Source organism: Stylophora pistillata, chromosome 6 (assembly GCF_964205215.1).
Source record: "Stylophora pistillata chromosome 6, jaStyPist1.2, whole genome shotgun sequence".
In the NCBI taxonomy this organism is placed as follows: Eukaryota; Metazoa; Cnidaria; class Anthozoa; order Scleractinia; family Pocilloporidae; genus Stylophora; species Stylophora pistillata.
The window spans coordinates 17982075-18005711 of NC_142524.1; the positions used below are offsets into that span (position 1 = coordinate 17982075).

The 23637-nt window shown below is 36.7% G+C and overlaps 3 protein-coding genes across 4 annotated transcripts in view; 2 read left to right on the forward strand and 1 right to left on the reverse strand.

Annotated features, from left to right (window-relative positions):
- LOC111340231 (katanin p80 WD40 repeat-containing subunit B1) overlaps window positions 1-4279 on the reverse strand; it is a 49531-nt gene extending 45252 nt beyond the window's left edge. For both annotated transcript variants that reach the window (XM_088726105.1, XM_022947040.2), the window contains exons 1-3: window positions 4091-4279; window positions 3098-3161; window positions 1450-1511 (exon numbers count right to left, since the gene is read on the reverse strand). In XM_088726105.1, coding sequence (XP_088582231.1) covers window positions 1450-1511; window positions 3098-3161; window positions 4091-4249 — 285 coding nt within the window. In that variant the 5' untranslated portion in view covers window positions 4250-4279. The remainder of the gene's footprint in view (window positions 1-1449; window positions 1512-3097; window positions 3162-4090) is intronic.
- Window positions 4280-4312: 33 nt separating this feature from the next.
- LOC111340245 (uncharacterized) lies at window positions 4313-10911 on the forward strand. Its single transcript, XM_022947062.2, has 3 exons — window positions 4313-4438; window positions 9075-9200; window positions 9709-10911. Exons 1-3 carry the CDS (start codon window positions 4394-4396, stop codon window positions 9838-9840), a joined length of 303 nt encoding a protein of 100 aa, XP_022802797.1. The 5' UTR covers window positions 4313-4393; the 3' UTR covers window positions 9841-10911.
- Window positions 10912-11449: 538 nt separating this feature from the next.
- Window positions 11450-17938, forward strand: LOC111340237 (uncharacterized). The gene is made up of 2 exons (XM_022947046.2): window positions 11450-12877; window positions 12976-17938. The coding sequence occupies exons 1-2, from the start codon at window positions 11696-11698 to the stop codon at window positions 13300-13302; spliced, it is 1509 nt and encodes a 502-aa protein (XP_022802781.2). The 5' UTR covers window positions 11450-11695; the 3' UTR covers window positions 13303-17938.
- Window positions 17939-23637: the final 5699 nt, after the last annotated feature.

Genomic DNA, 23637 nt, shown 5'->3' on the forward strand with positions numbered 1-23637 from the left:
TTATCCTTTCGTGTCCTAGTGATGAAAATTGTTCGTGAAGGCCGGTGCATACAGCGATGCAAAGAAACCTTTGTATCTAGTCTTTCTGGACTTCACAAAGTTGGGCGATATGTTCGATAATGTTTCCAAAGGGATCGTTTTCGTAGTGCTGACGCCACATATATTCTTGTAGGTAGCCATCGAAAAGTCCTTTGGATGTTCCTGTTTGGGGCAAACCTCGCTTGATTCCCCACCATGTATTTTCGATACCCTGTGTGGGCGCACCGGTGAATTCCGGCGCATTGAAGCCATTCCATCGCAACGCTTTTTTGAACATCGCCACTCGTACCCGTCTCGCGATGAAGCACGTCGCGTCCAGCTAACTTCATTGCTGCACCCAGCTCGAGGACATTTTACCAACGTCACAAGCAGGTTGTGATCCTTACACCTCTGTATGCACCGGTCGTGATCCGATAATATTCGAGAAAGTCTCCCCATCTCCGAGTTGTTGTTGTTCTTCTTCCTTCTATCTTCTTCTTTCGTTGATGTTATTAGAAAGAGGTATGAATAAATTTTGTTTTCTATGTGGTATTTGGCCAATCGTAGAGAAGAAAAAATGCATTCTTTAGTGCAAAGGGGACCTTTGGTGCATTATATCAATGCACATATATTGTTATGAAAATTTTTTTACTGAAAGGTAAAAGAAAATTTAGCTTTTGGAGAGGAACTCCTAACTAGTTTGCGTAGCATAGTGGTAAGGCTATGGTTTGATAATTGTCTGATAATAACGCGTAGCCTGAGGAGCGATGGTTCAAGGCTCAGCAGAACTGCCAAGAAGGTAAAAAGGAAAGGAAAGGAAAGAAAAAAAAACCGAGGAGAAGTTAGGAACGAAGGGGAGAAAGGAGAAAAACGTGAGAAAGGAATGGAGACGAAAAAGCCGCTTTCAATCAATTTCTCTTTTATTGAAGCAGTAAGTACTTATTAGTAATGAATATATGCTAAACCCGTGGGAATAAGTCATTGTCTTAAAAACAATAGGGTGCATACATAATTAATGAAATTGAATGCATAATTAATGTATGGGGTTATATGGTACTCTTTCCAATGTTGTAAATGGAATGTTATCGACAGCTTTTTTCGCCTATTTACATCTTGACGAACTTGTAGAAATTCTTGTGTGCATTCATGGTCGAAGAAAATAGTTTACGGGCGAAGCCATGGCAAGACTTTTTTATTTCGTAAATATTTGCGATCGACTGTTTTCGCAGTGTTTTTACAGTGCAGTTTGTTCATTTTCAGGATTCCTCGTCGAATAGAACAATCTTATTAGTCAACTCTCAGGTCGGTCTAAGCTTGTGAACTGAACACTGAACAGTGCTGCTTCACAGGTCTATAAGAATGGCCGGCTTATGTCCAAATTTTTTATTATATCAAATATCATAACTCAGAGAGAGAGGAAGAAAAACTCACCTCTTGGGCTTCATTTTTTAGTTGCAAGGTGCAAAGGCTTTGACTTCTTGTGACTAACTTTCCTGAAAAAAATTAAAAATTCAGACAAAGCCGTAAATTGTGGTCATTAAAACCATTTAGGTTTCATATTTAATTGTATATAGTTATATGCTGAAGTGGAGATAAATGGTGATGGTTATCACAGCTCGGTAAATTTCTAACACTTTCACCAACACTGAAGTGATTAATTATTTTTTAGTATATACCACAGAGAAACCAAAAAGATAGCTTAATTCTGTTGGTATAGAGAAAAATGGTCAGAAATTTAACTCTTGATGTCCCTGTGGCTCCTAATCAGTTTCATACAAGCCAATCAGTGTATAAGAAAAGCAGTGTTCCATGACCCGTGTGGTATATGCTACTGGTAATACTGACTATATCTAAGGGTATTAAAAATAACTTTAATACAAAGCCTAAGGCTAATATGGACTGGGCAAAATAGTATATGATCATGAAACAAATTAAAAAAACACAATGTTTATGAGTGCATATAAGTGTGGAGGCATGATCTATTTTAATACTCTTTAATGCTATTACACATCAAGAAGAGATAAAAGAATAAAAATATAAACATAGCCAATAAAAATAATAAATAAATAGATAAAATATGTAATTAATAATATAGTTATACTTAGAAATAAAAACTTAAAAAAAATTGATTTGTAAAGCTGAATAAGTAAGTGATCTAGTTCCAGGTGATAAACAGTTCCAGTCCCTTATAGTTCTCAGAAAGAAGCTATACTAGTCTTGTAGCAATCATGATGTACAGACGGTTGAATAAATGAATTCATCAAATAATTTATAGTTTCCCTAATAGACAATTGATAATAAGATGGGATAGGCAAAGCAATACTATTGTTCACAAATTTACGGAAAATTTGTAGATGATGGGATTTTCTTCTCTCACTTAGTAAATCCAAAGATAGGGATTCCTTCAAATTGGACACGCTGGTGTTCTAACTATAATCATGTTTAATAAATCTCACTGCGCAACTTTGGATAGCTTCTAGTTTCTCCACTATGATGTGTTGCTGCTAATCTTACCACATGTGGAAATCAACATAATGAGCTTGTTGCTGATTCAAGATCACAAACCTCCATATTTTCTTTACCTACATGTCAACAGCAGTACTAACAACCAAAACAACTGATGTTTGACAAGTCAAGATTGCTTTATAATCCACCTTCAGTGCAATTCTCAAAGGCAAGTTTGTAATACCCAACACTCACATCATTGTATCTGAATACTGGCAATGTGTCTCTAAAATGTAAACCACTGGTGCTTATAGTGCACTTCAGAGAAATGAGAAAAGACTCCCATGAAACTAAAGGCTTCTTAAGAAAAACGAGATGCTTTTCAAAAGAAACAAGACCCATCTCGAGAGATGGTGGTAACTTACTTTGGAAGTGGTACTGTACATTAACACTTGTAACTAAAATTTAAAATTTTTAAGAAAGACATAGTTTTCCTAATCTTTCTCCCATAATCATAAAGTTTCAACAAAGCAAATCATAAGAGCAATTTTCACAAAAATAAACTTTTTTCAACTTCACACCAGCCTGACATAATATGTGAGAATAATTGAAGAATACATACATGCACCCCTACCTTTCTTCGATTTAGTTACATGAGTATTCAGGCCCTCTTGAGAAATGTGTCTCCTGAATGAAACCTTGAGGAAGAAGAAATTTGTTTGACCTCCGATGACTTCCTCTTCTATTTAGTTTCATTTTATATGTACAAATACATCTACATTTATTTCTACATCTACATTTATTAGTCTCGCAAAGGGGGGCCATCACGCAAGACATAAAATAACAATAATTAACAAAATGAGATAAAAATAGAGAATATAAATATAGAGAATTTTTCCCAAATCATAAAGAAGAAGACTAAAACACCTAGTACTAGTACATCTTTTACATTCCTTTAGGTTCCTCTATGAAAAAGTTAACACTCGATAAGCAAAGAAGATAAATTTTACCACCACACTCAAGAAACATCACTAAATCATAACCTGGCTGCAGTGAACACTGATAAATAAATAAAAACAAAAAAAGACAAATCAAAGTGGCCATGAGCCACCGAACTCAGAAACAACACTGAGGTCTCACGGTAGCCCACTAGCCACAGACTGTAGAAATTCAGTTTTGGCTAGCGGTTTTCGATTTCCACGAGCCAGTTTGGCTAGTAACCAAACTGAAATTGTGGTAACATCTAAGATGTCACTAGCCACTTGTCTAGTAAGTTGAAAAGTTAGTGTCGAGCGCTGATGGAGCCGAACTTGTTTCAAACACCAATACTGGCTCCATTCGAATATTCTTCCGTATAAAATCAGCCTAAAACGTTGTAACAGATGTTGTTCTGACTCAATCCGATCAAAGTCGATTAAGGTGCCCGCCCATAACCCTTTCAGCTGAGGTGCTGGAATTAACCGCTCAATTCTGTTCATATTTGGCTCGTGACAGTTCCATTCTGTCAGCAAATGTTTTCTCTTAATCTCAAACTTCTCCTGTCGATTAAGTTTTTTTTTTTTAAGTAGCTGGGCTCATAATAACTGGCCACCTCGAGTTAACTTAATATGTAAACAAAGTTAGCCACCTTGACATCAGACGAGGGGTGAACAAAGTTTTCTACGTTTCCGAAACCAGACACTGTATTGCAACAATTTTCATCTATCCATCTGTATCGCGAAAGAGCCCAATCATAGCGAAAGAAGCTAAGCTCCCGATCGTTCTCTCTAGCGTTTCTTACTGCCATTTTGAAATTTGCAGATTCTAATCATCATACCCAAATATGGTAACTAGTAACGCCTGGAACATGGTTACATACGCTTCTCAGGCCTGGAACCGACATGGCCTTCTCCATATTTAAACGACCCTCGAATGCAGATTGCGTAGTGACATGGCGTTGAATTTCCGTATGGATTTGGTGGAGCTTTTGAATCAGGTTTGTGGATAAGACTTAAAATTTGTTACGATGATTACCACAGGAGAATCTAATCGACGTTTTTTGCTATAGAGCAATGCGTATCCCTACTGCCAATCTGGACTACAGCCGCCTTTGAGTTTTCCAAAATAATTTGGTATGAGGTCAATTATGAACAGTAACTTTCGTTCTGTAAACGGGTAGTCACTAGTACTTAGCCACTCCACTCTTTTACGACAAAATATTTGCCGCATACTCCACGCGCTACGTGACAAGATAAATTATATATGCTGTAGTTTGCCACACGGTTCAAGAAAGGGAACATCTGTGGATTTTTTTTAATTCATAGGGCTTTTAGACAAGGCCATTACCGTTCGATGCCAGTCCAAAATATTACCGATAAATTTAGATTTTGTGATACTAAATTTGCTTTGTTTAAAAAGATTGACACACGGCCTAAAAACCATTTGTAGTTAAATAATCCTTTCAAAAAGTAACTCAAAAAATTAAAGCAAGAGGTATTTGCATTTAACAATTATATTAATCAATGTGACTCTCATTCATTTGATATCTGAATTCTCCAAAACAATTTGTTTGTTTGTGAAATGTTGAGTGAAGTTTTGAGGTCTTCTATATAGATACATTTGTTTAATCATTGGAAGTCCCTTGACAGACATTTCTACTGTAAATTTCACTACAGAAACCAAGGGAATTTGATGAATGAAAGTCGCAATAAATCCCCTTGTGTCCAGCAAGAAATGGTGTTTCATTCAACTTCAGTTTTTGAGTTATTTTTTTTAAAAAAAATAACTAGGTGTTAGCGTATAGATTGGTGTATTGTGGTCTAGTGTAATCTGATCAGCGCAATTTGGTGTATCTCTAAGCAATTTGATTGGCGCATCTTTTTTTTGGTGTATCTCAACACAATGTGATATGCCCAATTTTTTGGTGTATCTCAAACCAATCAGATTGTAGTATTTTTCGATGTCGCACCAATCAGAGCGTTCTTGCTAATTTGTAGTTTGACAGGTCTTCAAATTTCAGCGAATCAACGCTTGAGTCGGAGAGAGCGGTTCGCGAATTCAGGAAATGTATCAGTCGTGTTGGGAAAGTGGTGGAGTTGTGATCGTTGTACGACTATGCTTATTCTTCCTTCTGAAGGAGACTGAGTGGAACATGAGAAAAATTTTGAGTCAAATATTACTTCAGATGTTGATAGGAACAACTTCAGGATATTTCATTGCTACATATGAGTTAATCAGCCATTCCAATTTTGAATTTCGCTCAAGGAACGAGGTAAGATGACATCTACAAGAGTTGTAAGACCATCTATTCAGTGTAATGTCTCATGTCCTTCGTGAGGATTTTATCGCTATGATCTGTCTGGATTTGAAAGGTCGTCAGGGATCTTTTTCTACCGATTAGCGAGTTAAAACATGCATGTTTTGTGTACCGCTCCTTCACTTACGACGCATACACCATCAGCTGGAGGCCTAACACGAATTTTAGCGCTATAGCGTGTTGTTTCAGAAAGGCTAGTTTTACTGACTCTGGTAAATCTTGTGCAAGATATTTGCATAAATCATATTTGATTAGTAATTTTTTTTTTTGCCATATGGTTGGTCTTTTAACAGCGGTTGAAACGATCACCAAGTTACATTTACTTTCTGCGTCGACTGCCATGTCACATATCCGTTTCTTTGCTTCTAAAAGTCCTCCATGAATTAAATATTGTTTAAACGATACTTTCCCGTTACAATTGCGTGTTACTTTTTACTCGCCAGTATGGATTAGATTTTTTTAGACGAAATGCCATTTTCCAGTAAACATCGCAAATTTTATGACATAAATCTACCTCAATGAAAAATATTTCACAAGGGACAGAATGATACGGTCGGTTAATTTTCCACGCAACTCTCATGTGCTTAGACGTTTTCTACCAATAAAATTCGCTTATAGCTAACCTGGACTTTACCCCATTGCGTGTCAATTTCCTGTAAACAACCTGTATCTTATCACGTATTTCGCAGGCAAAGGGCAAAGTCCAGATAGGCAACAACCAATCAAGTAGCCCACCTTATTATCCTTTCAAGAATGATACTTTCTCTTGGTTCAATCGACTTTCACTTGTTCGAAGAACGGAGACCGGAAAATATCTTTGTCCAGAGGCTGTAAGAGATAAAATAGAGCTTTCCACTGCAAAATTATATCGAAGAGTATTTTGAGGCAACCATCTGTTACTGAACAAGAAGCTACACGGAGCCTATATTTGGGCCAGATTTGTGGATCAGCGGATTGAATTGAATTGGTTGGAATTAAAGGCTTTGCTGTTATAGCAAAATCGCTGTCGAGTGCGTTTCATGGTTTGTTAACATGGAGAGTTATGGAGGCTAAGACTTCGGAACAAGTTGATGCCATCCATGAAAATTTGGAATAACTAAAATCGCCAGAGGAAAGGCGGGATCACTCAATAAAAAGTTGTATTTGAACGCTATGACTTTATTTACTAGGATTTCTCTCGCTTACATCTAATAACAAACCTTTGAATTTTTTTTTTGCCTCGGAACGATATATCACAGAAGGCATTTTATTAACCTCAAGTTTTTTGACTGATTGAAATTAAAGGTATGTGGCAGTGACTTCCACAAGTTTTTTTTTTTTTTTGGTGAGAAAAGTACAATTGTTTTGTTCGCAATATTTATTTATGGATGGTTTCAATCGCCAACGTTTACATAAGATGGTTGTATTACTGTTCCCAAGGGTTGTTGTTTTCATCAGTACGTTAACGATAGTAGTGATTCACAGTATTAGGCTGTACTATAAATAAATATATTTAAGTTCACTCGAAAGATGAGTATAAACTGTAACAAGCTTATCGTTGATGCGCGGCCAGTACTTCAAATCTGACTGACACTCAATGCCAAAACTCAACCTCGTTCCCTGGATATGCCACGACATTACTTAACGCCAATTAAAAACTGCGTGCTATTGTGCATTTTCTTGTACAGGAAAAACCAAACAGAATTTCTGATTCTGGCCCTTAATGGTCACAATAATAACTTGGACTTTGTCTCTGATGAAGGAACGGCAATAAGCACAATTTTAACCTACTAGCAGGTTGTTGTTTAGTCTCGTCATGAGAGATAGCTTTGCATGACAAGTTCAAATTAGGGCTGTGGAGGGGACTGCAGGAAGCGTTGTACCAATGCAGTTTGTTTTTGCCAACAATTATTCAGACACCAGCATCAGTTATATAGTGTCCCATTTCAACCTACGTATCCAAAAAAATAACTCCTGCATGCGTAGCATGCCTATGTTTTGGGAGAAGAAAGACAAGATTTACATGTGCCATTGCAGAAACAAATAAGCAGACTCGCAACTGCAAATCACACATTTGAATTCACTTGCAATTTGACTTTATGGTGACCTTTAAAACTGAACTGAGGTAAATCTTTGGAGATTAAGGGTGGTAGGAATTGAACAATACTTTCCATAAGATCTTTGGGTGTTTTGTTTTCAAGAGATGTTCATCACTGTGCTTATTTAAACCATGTGTGTTTGCCATACCAGTCCTGTTTTTGTTCATTCAAGAGTGTACATATTAACCAAGTGTGAGGTCAAGATGGCTGGATATTGGCCGAGTTCTTTTTTTGCATTTTTATGGTTTGACTACCTTCTACCACTTTTTGCGTTTCCTTTGCTGAAATTGTCCAAGAATTATGAACATAGTTTTAATTCTATTTTTTTCCTGCATGGGATCAATGCGGGCAATCCTGAGGAGGCAAGATCGGCCCATCTTGCCCACTTGGGTAGCCAATCAGAACATAGGATTCACTTCATCTTGTCCACAGGCACTGCAAGTGATGTAATAAAATGCATTTATTTTTCTTTTCAATTTACAGGTGTCAGATCCTGACAGATACTTATTTATAAAATGTTTCAAATTTTGCTTGGAAGCCTTTTAAGTTACCTTTACCTTTGTATAAATAAAAATGTTTAGCCTTTCTCTTTAATTTGAATGATCTCTACTTTCTTTAAAATCAACCCTCTAAAAAAAATTGTTCAGTTTATGGAGGATCTTCTCATAATTTTAGCCCTAAATCTTCAGATCCTGACAGAATGCGACGTCACATTACGATATCATGTGCAATTTTGGCCGCGCAATGACCAGGACAAATTTGAAGGCAAATTGTACATATTTTGAAAGCAAAAAAATGCTTTTTAGATTCTTCCAGCACTTTTAAGGCTTCAAAACATTTTCTATAGATATCCAACTACAAGAAACAAGAGAAAAAATTTCGTGTCATATGCACTTTAAACAAAAATGGTTACTTAGATCAGGTGTTCCATTCAAATAAAATATCTTTCAAGGCAGTGAAACTTTTGAAAATCTCCCTGTAACTGACAACAGTTGTTGGTAGACAGATAGGCATGTGGTAGGTCACAACAGTTTAAAACCCCAAACAGCTTTCTGGTCAATTTGAAATGAACTTGCTCTCTTCAAATTCTCCTGGTTGCTCTGTTAGTGCCAATTGTAGTCAGTAAAATACATGCATGACTTTATAGCTGTAGCAGTGATTTTCTTGAGAATATGTGGAAGGATGAAGCACAAATTGGGCATTGAGATGAATTAGAATATTTTTTGTATTTTCAACAGATTGGAGTGTTAGCATTCATTAATGGTGGAGAGGAGGGAAGGGCTCTCTACAATGCATTTGTAACTGGTAGAGTTTGCTATGAAGTTTACAAAAGACTTTCTGTGTCCCAAGCTGATGTTCTTAGGGTAGGTTATACAGTGGTACTCAAGATGTTTTCTTTTTTCTTTTCTTTGTTGATTTTGTCCAGACATAATTGTAATAACTTCAACACAAACCTACTGACCTCAGACAAGTAAGTTTGAAAATCTAGCCATATGGCATGGAACTATAGTGGGCCAGTAACAGCCGAAGACATCAACAGCCCTTGACTATAACTTGTACAATAGAAAAAAAAGTAAGCAAATTCACTTGCAGTCTTGAAGTGCTCAAAGTCCCAATAAAGAGTTACATTTATGATTAAAGAGTTGTATTACAGTTTTGAAACCAAAAAAAAAATCTCAAAGCAAACTTGTTGAGCATCATGCTCAAAGTCCTGTACTTGAGTTACATGTACATTTCTACGTTGAGAGAATGGTCATGTAGTTGTGATGAGGCTCTTTGCAGAGTTGAAATGCGGATTCATATTAGCCATGAATTATTTCTTATAAAGTATGTATGTGTCACTGTGATAGAGAATGTTTTGTTGTTTTGAAGGCAGAGACTGTAATTCGGATCAGTCAGTATGTGAAGAGTCACCCACAAGCAAGTCAAGCACAATTAAAAGCTGAAGTGGAAAAGGAAATAAAGATATTTGCACAGAAGGTTGCTCAACTTGAGGGAATGTAATGATTGAATCGGCGAGATTCATTTTGTGGATGTAATTATTAGCTATAAACAAATCCTTTTAACTGACTGTAAATTGCATGCTGTAATTGTACACTTCGCATTCTGTTAATCTTCATTTCCTGTTCCTTTACCCCACATAATTTATGACAGTAGAGCACTTTAATTTGTATGTAGTTATTAATTTAAAAAACACAGATCACTTTGTGGCTTTACTAAAATGTCCTGAAAATCCTTTAGAGCAAGTTTTTTTATGGTTGGTTAGTAACATTTAGCATGTCAACTGTCAAATGGCCTAAATTTAGTATTGACTGTAAACCATCAAAAATGCAAGATTTTTCACTAATCATCAATAAAGCCAGCTAGAGTTAGTTTTCAAACATTTCAGACTTAAAATGGAGTTCATTATTCTGTATTTTACTGTAAGCTTTGGCTGACAAAAAATTAAGTCAAATACAGGTCATTTGTACTCGCATTTGAAACAACTGAACTCTTTGACTTCATCTGAAAACTCTTTCACATTTGATGAATTACACCTCTGTATTTAGGATTTGTGTTATTTGGTTTACCAGCATCACTTCTGTACATACCACTTGTTTTGGCTTAGGCTGTTCCAGTTTTCACACTACCACTACTATCATGTCAGTTACTATTTGGCTGTTTCACTCACTGAATGCCTAGAACAGGCTCATTTTACTTGAAAATTCTGTATGCATTTGAAATTCGCTATTACTTTTTTAAGAATTTTTCAAAAACTTTGTCTCTAGTTCTTGAAAACAATTTCATTTGATGTTGCAACCAATGTATAGGAATTGAAAAAGTAAAGCTTTGATTTAAAAAGTTGAAATGTCATTGCAGAATATTAAGCATCAACTTTTGAAGTAGCCTTTAAACTGTCAGCTTTTGAAGGTTCTATTTCACAGAGACCCTATTTGTACATTTCTTTATACATATCTTTCCTTGAGGTGATAGGGTTAGTGTGATGGTGTAGTTGGGTAGCTGGTTGCTTGGTTAATTTTGTACTGGTACTTGTCACTCATCAAAGTAATAAATTGGTCATTTGTGTTACAAGAATGCTTCTCTTTTAAGTCATGAACCTTTGTATATCCCATGCATTCTCTCAAATAACTCTGCAAGTCCCCCCTCCCCTCTCCATTGTACACCCCCACCCCATTCCAGTGAGTAATGAATGCTCCTTGGCAGAGTCACTTAAGATTAGGGAGTAAAATAGCCAGTGAGCAGACATTAAATGACAATGCATGATGAGGTGGGTGGCAAAGCAAGTAGGAGGTCAAGGATAAGTAAAAGGAAAAAACCTGAGTCAAAGAGTTAATTGAGGTCACCAGATTATTCTTGATATATTTCAGATTTCAAACCTTTTGAATTTACCCCACATGCTATAGATCCTTGATACTATAGCTCAACCAATTTTAAAGTCATATAAAATATAAAGATTTAAGCTATCACTGAGATATCAAGCCACTATAACACCAACAGCAGTACCTATCTTTCAATATTTCTAAGCTTATTGAGACTGTGGTATTTAAAACCGTTTGGACCCTCAGCCATAAAAAAGAATCGTTACTTGTATGAGGTTTCGGAGTCAGCATAAGTCTGGGTAGTCTGACGCTATCTCATTGTTTCCATCGTTCCCTTTCTTTCCTTTCTTGGAAAACTGACCGATAATCCCCTGGGAACGAGATTAGCGAAACTAGGGGAAAGCAGGTGGCCTTCAATTCGCATGCGTATTTGTAACAAATAAAAAGTTACCAAGTCAGAGGTTGAGTGATTGTGTTAGGGAACAGCTGACTTAGTCTTTCGAGGTTTGGCTCCCTGGGACATTGACCGAAGAAAGATCATGTCCGAAAGCGGTCAAAACCTCGAGAACACGCATCCACCCAGTTCCTATCCATGCCATTCCTCTCACAGTGTAACAGCCGCGCCAGTGGGACGTTGTATGAATAAGTGTAGAGGAGAAATCCCCATCGTTGAAAAAGCCATATGTCCGTTCAACGAAACGCATCAAAGTTTTGCTGAAGAAGTGGACCACAAAGAATCGTTATATGCCTGTGAATCAGAAAGTTGTAAAATACAGCTAGGCAAGAGTGATACTGATGGGAAAACTCAGAAAAACCGAGTGTTTGAAAGTTTTTCGTCGGCAACTTCCCTCAAATGTAAGTCATGCGAAAAAACTGAGACCGGATGCGAGAGTGGGCTTGAAGTAGTAGGCGGCATACGAAATTACAATTCTTTCGCCAGCGAAGCGGATGAAAGTGGGAAAATTTCCCACAACGATCCAGAAATAGAGTCAAACGGCAACAACCAACAACCGCGGAAAACGCTGAACGAAGACTGTTTGAGTGTGAGTGAACAAACTGTAGTGTCATCCGAAGAGAGGTTGAAATCCACCGGGGACATGAAATCAATTGAACAGCGATCACCACAATCAGAGAATGCGACACTTGGCAGTTTGGGAAACGGTGAAAGCATCCCCAAAGAAGAGCGATTTGACTATACAAAATACATACCAAGTGAGGACCTTAAGGAGGATTTTCTTAAGTCGATTGGCAAACCTTCAAATGGCCAGGTGTACGATACCAAATGCCAATTCGCAAGTTATCCATTTGCCTTCCAACAGTGGCCTCTAGAGTACCATTTCCCTCCCCAGTTTCAAAACCCTAATGGCTACCAATCCACTGGAGTACCACAAACTTTTTTATCGTTCTCCAACATGTACAATATGATTCCAGCAGTATCAACAGGTCAGGCTTCGTACACATGCTCATATGGGTTTCATGACCAAACTGGTGGACCAGGGTCTCTACAGTCACCGGGTCAAGGGTATGACTATTGTGTATACCCGGCAGCCAGGCCCAGTTATTATCGATCCTTCTACAGACGCAGAAATTTGAACAATTCATTTCGCCACAGCAATCACAAAAACAATGACTCCAATAATTATGAAATCCACACTGAGACATTTTTGAATAATTTCAACCAACCACAGATTAGCATGGAAGAAGGCCATCATCTGAGGAAGGTAAGTAATATTGAAAGTAACGAAACCTTTCAATCTCTTTCTTTTGATGTACAAAAAATGGGTGTAATGATCATAATAAGCCAATATTACTTCCTAAGGTCTGTAAGAATGATGTCCACTTTGAGGAAAGCTCAATTGAAGATGGTGATATTCAAGAACATTTTGTAGATATTGGTGAAGTCCCTGCTAAACAGGAGTCAGAAGTTTCAGGAGGTAGTGGGTCAGTGAATCTTCAGTCCTCCCAAGATGAATTAAAGAAAAGTGAGATTGAAAAACAGATTCGTAAGATTAAAAAGAAATTGGCAGAAATCAGCGGCTTAGAGGAAAAGTACCACAAAGGGGCAAACTTAGATTGTGATCAATTAAAGAAATTGTCAAGGAAGAGTGAGTTTGAAGATCAGTTGCAATCACTTAACTTATCATAGCATTACCATTATGGTATTAGTCCTTTGATTGTGATGTTGCATACATTAAGTACAATTTACAGTGAATGTAACAGAGTTCTTTTATTAGGTTAAACATGCAAACAGTGTATAGAGTTGTGCACTAAGGCAATAAATTAACCCCATCAGAATTTTGCTTTTCTTTCTCCACATATCGTTACTGTAATGTATTAATGCATAATCTTGCTAATTTTAGTGTTAATTTTTTTTAAGAGATTGCCCGTAGACATTTGATAATTGTGACTGTACAAACAATTTCACTTATCATTTATAGATAGATATCCATTGTCTGCACTTGTCTTTGTAAGAAAAGCATACTTGGTCTTTCACCTTCAAAACTTCAATGGTTATGTACAATTCGTGAGAACAGTTTCCATCCATTCTCAGATTGGTTCAGTGATGCACTTAATTAATTTGAAATTGTTGTTGTTTGTTTCCATTGTACATTTCTTCCCCAGGCTATCCATCTGTCTGGCTCTCTTAGTTTTGGTGAAGTTCCTATCTCATTTTTTGCTGGTTGTTCCTTGTTCACTCTGGAAGGTTACTTTTATTATGTTATATTCTCCTTTGAAGCTGCCTTAAATGTGGTTGTGAAAGGGCTTTCTTGATTCACTGAGCCTTCATTCTTCCTAAAAAGAATGCTATCTTGATTTTCTTTTTGGGACCAAAGCCCTTGTGATGTAACCCATAAACAGGGAATGTACATACCACACAGAGAGAGTAAGCACAACATTGATCTAATGGTGGATTGATTTTGGTTGTGATGAATTTAGTCCATAGTGTATCATATAAGAAATGAACATGCTATGAAATCAACACCAATTTTTGAACTTGGTTCGGTTTTGGTGGTTTTCAATTAACACACCAGTCATAATTTATGAGTGTATGTGGGCACTTGGATGGATAATTTGCTTTTGTAAACATGAGTAATGTAAGTGAGATGCAGTTTTTTGTGGTTTCTAAGGAAAGTATGAAACTCCTAAGGCTGGGACTTGCACACAATCCTGATCTAGACTTTGCCTACTTTGTTTTAGTTTACACTCTTGTTCTCTTTTTCACACTTTGCATGGCAGTGTGATGAAGTCATCAAGGTAAACTTGGCCATGCTGGCTGTAGTTATTCTATGTTGATTTCATGGTGGCATTGTCAGTAAACACCAAGGGAAATGTGTGAAAAAGGGAAGAAAGAGAGCCACACAAGATATTTGTGATGATAGCAGGTCAATATTTATAGCAGACACTGTTTGTAGCAATGGTAGAAGAAACGTTTTGTCGTTTGCCTTCATTACTGAAACAAAGAGTGTGTAAAAACAGTTTTGATATCTCACAATGAAATAAGACCAAGATTTAATCCTTCTTCAAAATCCTTCTTTCATTTGTCTTACAAAGTGCACTAGATTAGTTAGCAAGTTAACCTTTTCTTTTTCACTTAACACTAGACACACGCTCCAAAATCCCCCTTTGTTTTTAAACTCTTGTGCAGGCACAGTGTTTGACTGCTGTGTTGCTCTAATTTGGTGGCTTAACTTCTGTGATACTAATTTTCAATATTTTTTTTCAAATGTCTCAATACATTCGAGAAATTAAGAAAGCAAAAGATCATTATATTATAATAACAGCAATTTCCTGGTATAAAGAAATTATAACAGTACTACTGTAAAGATTATTCCAACTGGTGATTTCTTTCTAAACCCCCTACGCTGAGAAATAAATATAGAAACATTAGGTCCAGAACAAGGAATACCTAAATTTGATAATAATTTGTTTTTAAGATAGGATCATCACATTATTATAAAACCATCAAGCAAACATTTTGATCCCCATGGCAATAAGAAAAAATTAAGGTCAACCAAAGTTTGCTGGGAAAGTTGCAGATTTGAAGACCAGGGCCGGGTTGTTCAAAGGCGGGTTAAGATAACCCAGGGTTACCGTGAAATTTAATTGCAGATCTGAAAGCTTTAAAATTAAATTCACTTTACTGAATTCCATTTGTTTACAATTTGGTGATTGAATGCTCTAAGAATAATTGGGAAAGTTATCTTAAAATGGCTTTTGAACAGAGAAATATAGAAACCTGGATTAAACTTTAACCCTGGGTTAGCACTAATCAGTCTTCGAACAACTGGGCCCAGTGATCTATGAGTCAGGCAGCAAGTTGGAAACTTTTTAGTGTGTTTTGTTATGGTCTGAGATAAACATTTCCATGAAACATTTATTAATTTTTCATCACTCTTTTATTTGTGAAAATTTGCTTCTTTCTCCTTGTTTGTTAGAATGAAACCTCAAGATGTTGTGTCATCTTCGAAAATGATTGTTCTCCATTGATCGGTTATTGTAAAACCAGGGTGTGTTGTCAAGGTGTTTCATGTTATGTAATACATCAGTGTCATTTTCTTTTTTTAAGTTCACCAAGTGGTGACTTTGATGATAGTTGAGCTTTGAGCCCCGAACATATAAATCAAGAAAATAAATCCCCAAGTTAATTTTAAGGGCAAAGGAGTTACTTGTAGTAGGTTATAAGACCCAAAAGTATAGAGAGCCAAAAGTTTTAGGGGACTCACCTTTTAGTCTCATAGGAAGTTTGTGTAAGCACCAGAAAACAACCTGGCTTATTTCCTTTTCTAGCAGTCATCCCAAAATACAGATTGTGGGTTACAAGTTTAAACCAATATCAGAATGGTTAAAGGTATTGTTAAAGAGTTGCTGTCTAGATTTTGACTCTTTTTAATGCCAAGGAAACCTCACGTAGCCCATAAAAGATGTCTGTTTAGTTCTTTCATGTCTCCATCCCAATCTGCTGTTTGACCTCCCAATGTTTTGGTTGTCTTTGGAAGTTTTCAAGCACTAGCTTGGTAGTGATTAGAAAAACTTGAATTTCTACAGTTTTCACAATAGTTTGGTTACTTGAGTAAGCTTCAAAGTCAATATCAACTACAAGGAGAAGGTTCTTCACTTTGAACAACAATCCGAAGATGCAACCTAGTTGAATCCTGTACTTCAATATCTCTAATCAATGTAATGACTTTGAAAAAGTTGTAAGACAAAGTCATGTAGGGTTAGTTTCTGTAAGCAACTAACAATGGATAAATCAAGTTTATCATATCATGATAGCTTTCACTGAAATTATAATATGGTTAATTTTCCAAAAAGTCCACTGAGATAACTTCATCTATTTAGGCTAGAGGTAAGTATTGGCCTTTGCCAGTGTTAAATGTCCATTACTCCTAGGTAACATAGCTGCTGACAAAGTGACCTGCACAACTCTGTTTCAATGTGTTGATCCCTTTAGTCAATCCAATTGTGAGGTCGTAAATTTAATAAATGTAGAAGCTGAGGTAGCCAGAACATAGAACCAACAAGTTCCAGGACAAAGTACAGTCAAACCTCAATTATCTGGACCAGTTGGGACTTAGGTAATCAGTCTGGATAATCGAGAGTCCGGATAATCGAAAATATGAATATTAATGAGACAATAATGTAAACAAAAAAAATAAAGATAAAAGTCTGCTTTAATGACTCTCCGAGTGCTTGATCTTGAAAGTGGAGGAGGTAATGCGCTGTTTTAAACATGCTTTTCCTGACTTTAGACATAATATCTGAATTTTTTTACCTCATAAAGTTGAAAGATCAAAGCTCATTAATAATCATGAAAAAAACGGGACCAGAGAAAAAGTCCGGATAATCGAGGTTCGACTGTGGTTGATTATTTCATAAAGATAACAATTGCTCTTCATGACTGAGATAATTTGTATTCCTGAATGATTTTATTGATTTTAAAATTTCCTGTTTCGTTGTGCATTATTTCATTTTAGTCCGTTCTGTACTTGGACTAATACGGACAATTTTTATCTCATTAAAGGAATCTTTATAATGTTAAAAAAGACTATATTTTAAGTAACTATGAAATGTTACCAGTTAAATTGATCATTATTAGGCTAAATAACACCACCATTTGTGAGTTACATCTTCTGAGATCAGCTGTTTATTGCCCTCAAAGCATTTAGAACTTCATGTTGGGGGACTGGATTTGAAGTATATTTAAAATTTGTTTACTGAGAGTTCATTTATCTCTCAGGCACTTTGAGATTGTTCTAAAGCAATGTAAACAAATGTGATAACATGGATTTTACCTGATTTAATTTGATTATTTCTTTTATTACTGGTAGCGAGAAGAATATAATTTATTATGGACTAGAGGAAAAATTATAAATTGAATTTAGGACGACAATCTAAATAATATGTCTGAGGTGATGCTTGTTATTTATTTTAAAATTGTCTACCTATTTATTTATTTGTGTGTACCTATTTATTCAGATTTTATTTATTTCTGTAGTTTACTTATTGTCTTACAATACATTTTTGCATTCAAACAGTTATCATGAGGTAAATGGTTGTTTAGTTAAAACAGATGCAAAATATTTGGAAAATATGTAAAACATGTGGGTAATATAGTATGTTTTAGTTACTGCATAATGTCTTATTGTTACATGAACATGACAAAATTAAAATGTACACATGTATTTTTCTGTCATGACAAATCATTTGGCGTAAAGGCAATAAAGGATTTTTCCCCAATCTAAACACAAGAGATTGGGGAGAATTTGAGGCAGTTATGTGAAGTCAAGAATCAGCTAGTCTCCTGCCAACAAACAAACTTGCAAACGTTGTGTCCATTTTTGAGAGAGAAACAAGCAGCTGATGGCTTGAGGTTTATGACAGTGTTATCAGAGACATCTGCAAACTTTATGCTCATCAACTTTTCTATTCTTTTGCTTCTTTGTTGTAACACATTCGTGTATCCCCAGAAAAATTATGTAACTAAAGGTTGATTTCAAAGTAACCCTATGTGGAGGGAAGAAACAACTCAGCGTACAGGTGTACTTGGTTACACCTCACCAGTCCAGAGACCTCTCCATTTTGCAACATGTGCCTCTAAAAAACCTCACCATTACTGCCAAAATCCAAATCTGGTCCCAAAGAGTCCAAGCACATTTATTCTCAATCTCTTTCATACAGACACTGCCAACCAGCGATCGGAGGGTGATAGTCTTTGTATATGACTTCCCATGTGGGGGTGAGGGGATTCCTGGCAGGGCACGATGTGCTTTCTTTCAGACCCAGCAACTGAAAGTTTTCCTTTTTTTTTCCAATCCATTATGCTCTGTTTTGGTTCTTTGATCTGTTTGGGGTACATTGCTCTGCCTCAGGGCTGAAGTCAAGGATTGTTAAATTGAGATTGAGTGAGATATTTAGGTTACCTCTCTTCGAACGTCACTCATTTCTTAATTTATAAGGCAGGTGCATTTCATACAATCCAGTGTTTCCTTTTTAGAAAAAAACCCACCGAATTTTAAATCTTAACGGTTAAGATCCATACCATTTTAAGGTCTCGCACACCTACATGATCTATGGCATGTTATTCCACTTGGTTAGAGCCTGGAAAAAACCACCCCAACACATCCAAGCTTAAAATTCCCACGCACAGCAGCGGTTTGCAGTCAAGTCTCCCGAAGTCATGTGGCCCGAAACCAGACTCCTGTTGCCCAACATTTTAGTCATGACGCCCGAAAAGAAAAAGTCAAGTCGCTCGATGTATCGCTAAAGCGCAACAATACCATGAAGATTCAAAAAGCGTTTTTTGTTTCTAACAACAAAATAAAGCGTCGTTCGGTTGGTATGTACTCGTTTCATACTCACGGACGATTCGTAAGCTTAAAATACTTTATCTTGGTTTCTAACAATACCATGAAGACTTCTACTATACATTAATCGATCCTACTGTAAAAATTGAAATGTGTTTGAGTATTGATTCTAAAAGCGTTGTTTGTTTATAACAAAAGTGGAAAGCATTGTTCGTTTCTAACAACAAAGGGAACAAAATGAAGCATTGTTCGTTTCTAACAACAAAGTGAAGCGTTGTTCGTTTAGTATGTACTCGTTTCGCATTCACGGAAGTTTCATAAGTTTGAGGAACTTTATCTTGGTTTCTAACAACACCATCGATAATGATCAGAATTGAAATATGGGGTGTTATTGAAAACTAAGACCCACGAAAACCTAAGACTTAACACCCGTCTACATTTTCGAGATTACGAAAACTAAGACCCCTAAAATCGAATCCGTCGAAATATAAAGTCAAATTGTAACCAAAGCAGATCCAAAAACTCTTTACTATTGTTTAGTTTATCCTTATCTTCATTATTGTATCATTGTCTGGGGATCTACGTACGAAACCAATCTTCGCCGTCTTGTCTCTTTACAAAAGCGAGTTATCAGAATTGTTTCTAAATTAACTTTCGATTCTCATTCAGACCCATCCTTGGAGACCCAGGGGCTGTGAGTCGATTTCAAGTTAGGGCGGAAGAGCTCTTCCCTAACTTGAAATCGACTCACAGCCCCTGGGTCTCCGAGGATGATTCAGACCCTATCTTCAAAGAATTAGAGCAACTAAAACTTTTCGATATTAGACAACTAAAATTGGGTAAATTGACGCAGCCCCAAACAGTTTCTTTAGAAACTATCAGCCTTTATTCAATAGAATTGGGTAAAGTTATGTTTTCTTTTAACAATTCTCTTTTGCCTCCAAAGTTCAACAATTATTTTCTATAAGCAAACAAGTCCATAGCTATGCCACACTAGATATGCGAACGCTTTTCACCTCCCTTTTTGTAGAACTAACCTTCGAAAATTTTCTGTCCGTTTCCAAGGATCTACTTATTATAACTCTTTAGAAAATTATATTAAAGAATCTAATTCTCTCCACTCATTCAAAACGGAATCACAGGTAACGCAATCTCGATAGCAAAGACACGAATAAAAACATCCATCTCTAATACATTCTTGACTTGATAGTGACGTTATGTTAACGTCGAAACGTCGTCGATTTTAGCTTTCTATAGCTTTTTATCGTTTTTAAATTTTACAATGTTATCAAGCAACGTTTTGTCGCACGTTTTTATCATCACAGATGATAAAGAAAAGAGTATAAAATATTACAACTTCGTCATTAAGAAAGAAGGAAAATGATCTACATCGTATAAATATGACTAAAAATAAAACTGTTCTTCAAGCGCTCGGTTTTGCATATGGGGAGAGTGAAGTCACTTTTGCGCCTCAGTGCGTATCTACAACTCTTCTTTTGGGGAGGGAGGCTGTAGAGTCTATGGGTGGGGCGTTACGGACTATCTCGTCAAATAGATTGGTTGAAATCTTTTCTCTCCTCTCGTGAAGTTTCGGTAGACCAGCTGTTTCTAGTGCTACACTATATGACAGGTCAGGATAGATGATTCTGAGTGCCCTTCTTTGGATCCATTCCAAATCCTCGCTGATGTAGTTTCGTAGAGAACGGTGGAATACAGGACTTGCGTATTCCAAGACGGGCCTAATAAATGTCACATAGAATTGCACAAGTTCGCTTGGTGCAACTCCGGATCTCTTGAGTTGTCTCAAAAAGTAGAGACGAGAGGAACATTTTCTACTTAGTTCAGAGGTGTGCATGTTCCACTTTAAATCGTGGCTAATGGTCACGCCAAGCAATTTGGCACTGGTGACTAATTCAAGGGTTTCCCATTTAGGACTAGGGGATTATGGTTGTTTTACGGATTATAGTCTTTTAACGGTCGTAATTCGACTTTGTAGAAATTTTAAAGAATGGTTTGGTGGGGGTCTTATTTTTCGTAACTACGAAAACTAAGACCCCTAAATTTACCGTTAAATTTCACCTAAAACACGGTGGAAAGGATCGGACAGGAGATAATTTCATCATTGTTATTTTTTTTAATGCAAATAACGATAAAGACAAGACAGTCACACAAAAACAAATAAAAGCGGCGAGGAAGCCCAAAGAGAAACCATGGGGCTTATAGATGTTGGGTTCCGTCAGAGTAAAAAAAAAATTAAGTTAACAGTAACAGTAAGGCCAGGATCGAAGGTAAAATACAATGAAGGCAAATATAGGTTAACTATTTATATAGACTGAGTTACCAAAATATAAAGTATGGTTAACTAAGTATGCTAAAGTATGTAACAATGTGTTTAAAGATGATATCAGATATGTGAAGAAAGATAAGTAATTACTATAAGAATTTTTAAGCTACTGTTTCACATAAAATTTTTTTTCAGTTCCGTTTTGAATGAGTGAAGAGAATTAGATTCTTTAATATCATTTTCTAAAGAGTTATAATAAGTAGGTCCTTGGAATATATATATATATATACCTCATATTGCGCCACAAGGGTGGGTGCCCCCTAACACAAACAAAACACAGAACATAAACGAGTCCGAGAACACACGCCACAATAACAACTAAACGTAGGCCTAGAGATATTTATTATGCTAATTAAAACAATAAAGCGACTAACAATAACGATAATACAATGATCTAATTAATTTACAGGAATACGCTAACTTAAACTACAGTACCCTAAAACTATTTACAAGATTATTACTATTAAGATAAAAAAAGGTTTTTTTTTTTTTTAGTTCAGTTCGGTTGGGTTTCACCTTACGCCCGCGTCCGTGTTCTTCTCTTGTCCACAAATCACCACGCTCCACCAACAAACAGTGTCCTGCCAAACCAAACTCCCGTTTCTCCAACCAGGTTCCTGTCTCACCAGTTCTCAACTTTGCTCGTTTCCTTCGTTTCAACTTTGCTTCGTCTTCTGACAACTTTGCAGTTTTCAACTTTTACTTCTCGTAACTTGATTCGCTCAGACTTGTTATTGAATTAGTTACTATCTCTTCTTCCTTTAGCTCACAGTCTGGTAGATTCTTTGCACACTCGTTCCCCCGCAAATGGTTTTCTACCGTGAAATGGAACGATTATTTTGAATGAATTTCTCAGAAATGATACTGTGCCGAGTCTCCGTCGACTCAAATTTTTCCACGCTCTTCGCTCGTAACTCACAAACCTTCACCTCACTTCTTCAAAAAAAAAAACCACACCGTACCAAACCACCCAAATCCTTAAATACACATGGACGCAAGGTGCCCGAAAAGAATGAAGAAAACTATTTGATATACACAATAAAGGTTAATTACACAACAGTTTACACAAGTGAAGAATAAAAATTACGTAACAGATACAAATAATCACGAACTACACTGATCCTAAGAGAATAAAAAAAATAATTTACATTTAATAAATAAATTCCTAACACTTCCATGACACCTCCCCCCTTAAATAGCTATTATATATATATATATATAACTAACTGCAGACAGAACTGCAGTTCTGTCTATATATTTATATCTTGTACAGATATATGTATGAATATATATAGACAATCTCCATTTTATGTTTTCTCGAAGATATTAGTTCCAACAAGCTACTCTAAAATTCGAGATAAAATAAAGTTTATGACGATGATGACGATGAGGGGTTCAAAATCGTGGATGCTGTTAGAGAATCCTATTCGTAGTTCTTTGCACTTGGCCTCATTCAGTTGGAACCCATCGATACTCGCTTGTCTTGAAAGGTCATCTACAGCTTTTTGGAGTTTGCTCTCACTGCCCTTAGTAACTATTTCAGAACAAGATGTATCGTCCACGTATTTCCACAAGTCAGCTGGGGTGTCCAAATCATTAATCATGTTGAGAAATAACCGTGGACCTAATTTGGTTCCCTGGGGGACGCCGGATGGTACAGAGCGCCATTCAGAGTGACAATCTTGAGCAAGTTTAACTCTTTGTTTCCGGTCCAACAACAAGTCGACAATCCAGCTTTTGGCTTGACTCGGAATATCATACGTTGCTAGGTTTTGAGCGAGAACACTATGGTCGATAAGGTCAAAAGCCTTTCGGAAGTCAAGTAGGACTACTCTTGCCGTGGCACAATTTCCGTCGGTGTTAACAAGCCAGTTATGCGTCATGTTCACCAGAGCGTGTGTAGTAGACAATTTGGGAATAGATCCGAATTGACGAGGGTCGATACTTTGTAACACAGCTGGTTTAACATATTTAAAGGATAAACAACAAACTTAAAGACCAATAGGGGTAAGGCGTATTTTCCCCACCGCACCCCCTTTCGAAATTACGAAAACTAAGACCCCTAAATATGGGCGACCCTAAAAGCCGGAACGGTGGAACGGTGGAGTGGCCAAAAATGACCCCAAATCCTAAAACACGGAACGGCGGAAAATGACCCCAAATCCTAAAACATGGAATGGCGGAAAATGACCCCAAATTCTAAAACACGGAATGCCTGTCAGGGCATGTTGCACGAATTTTATACAAAGACACACTAATCTGTCAAATTATCTTCTGTCCGATCCTTTCCACCGTGTTTTAGGTCAAATTTAACGGTAAATTCAGGAGTCTT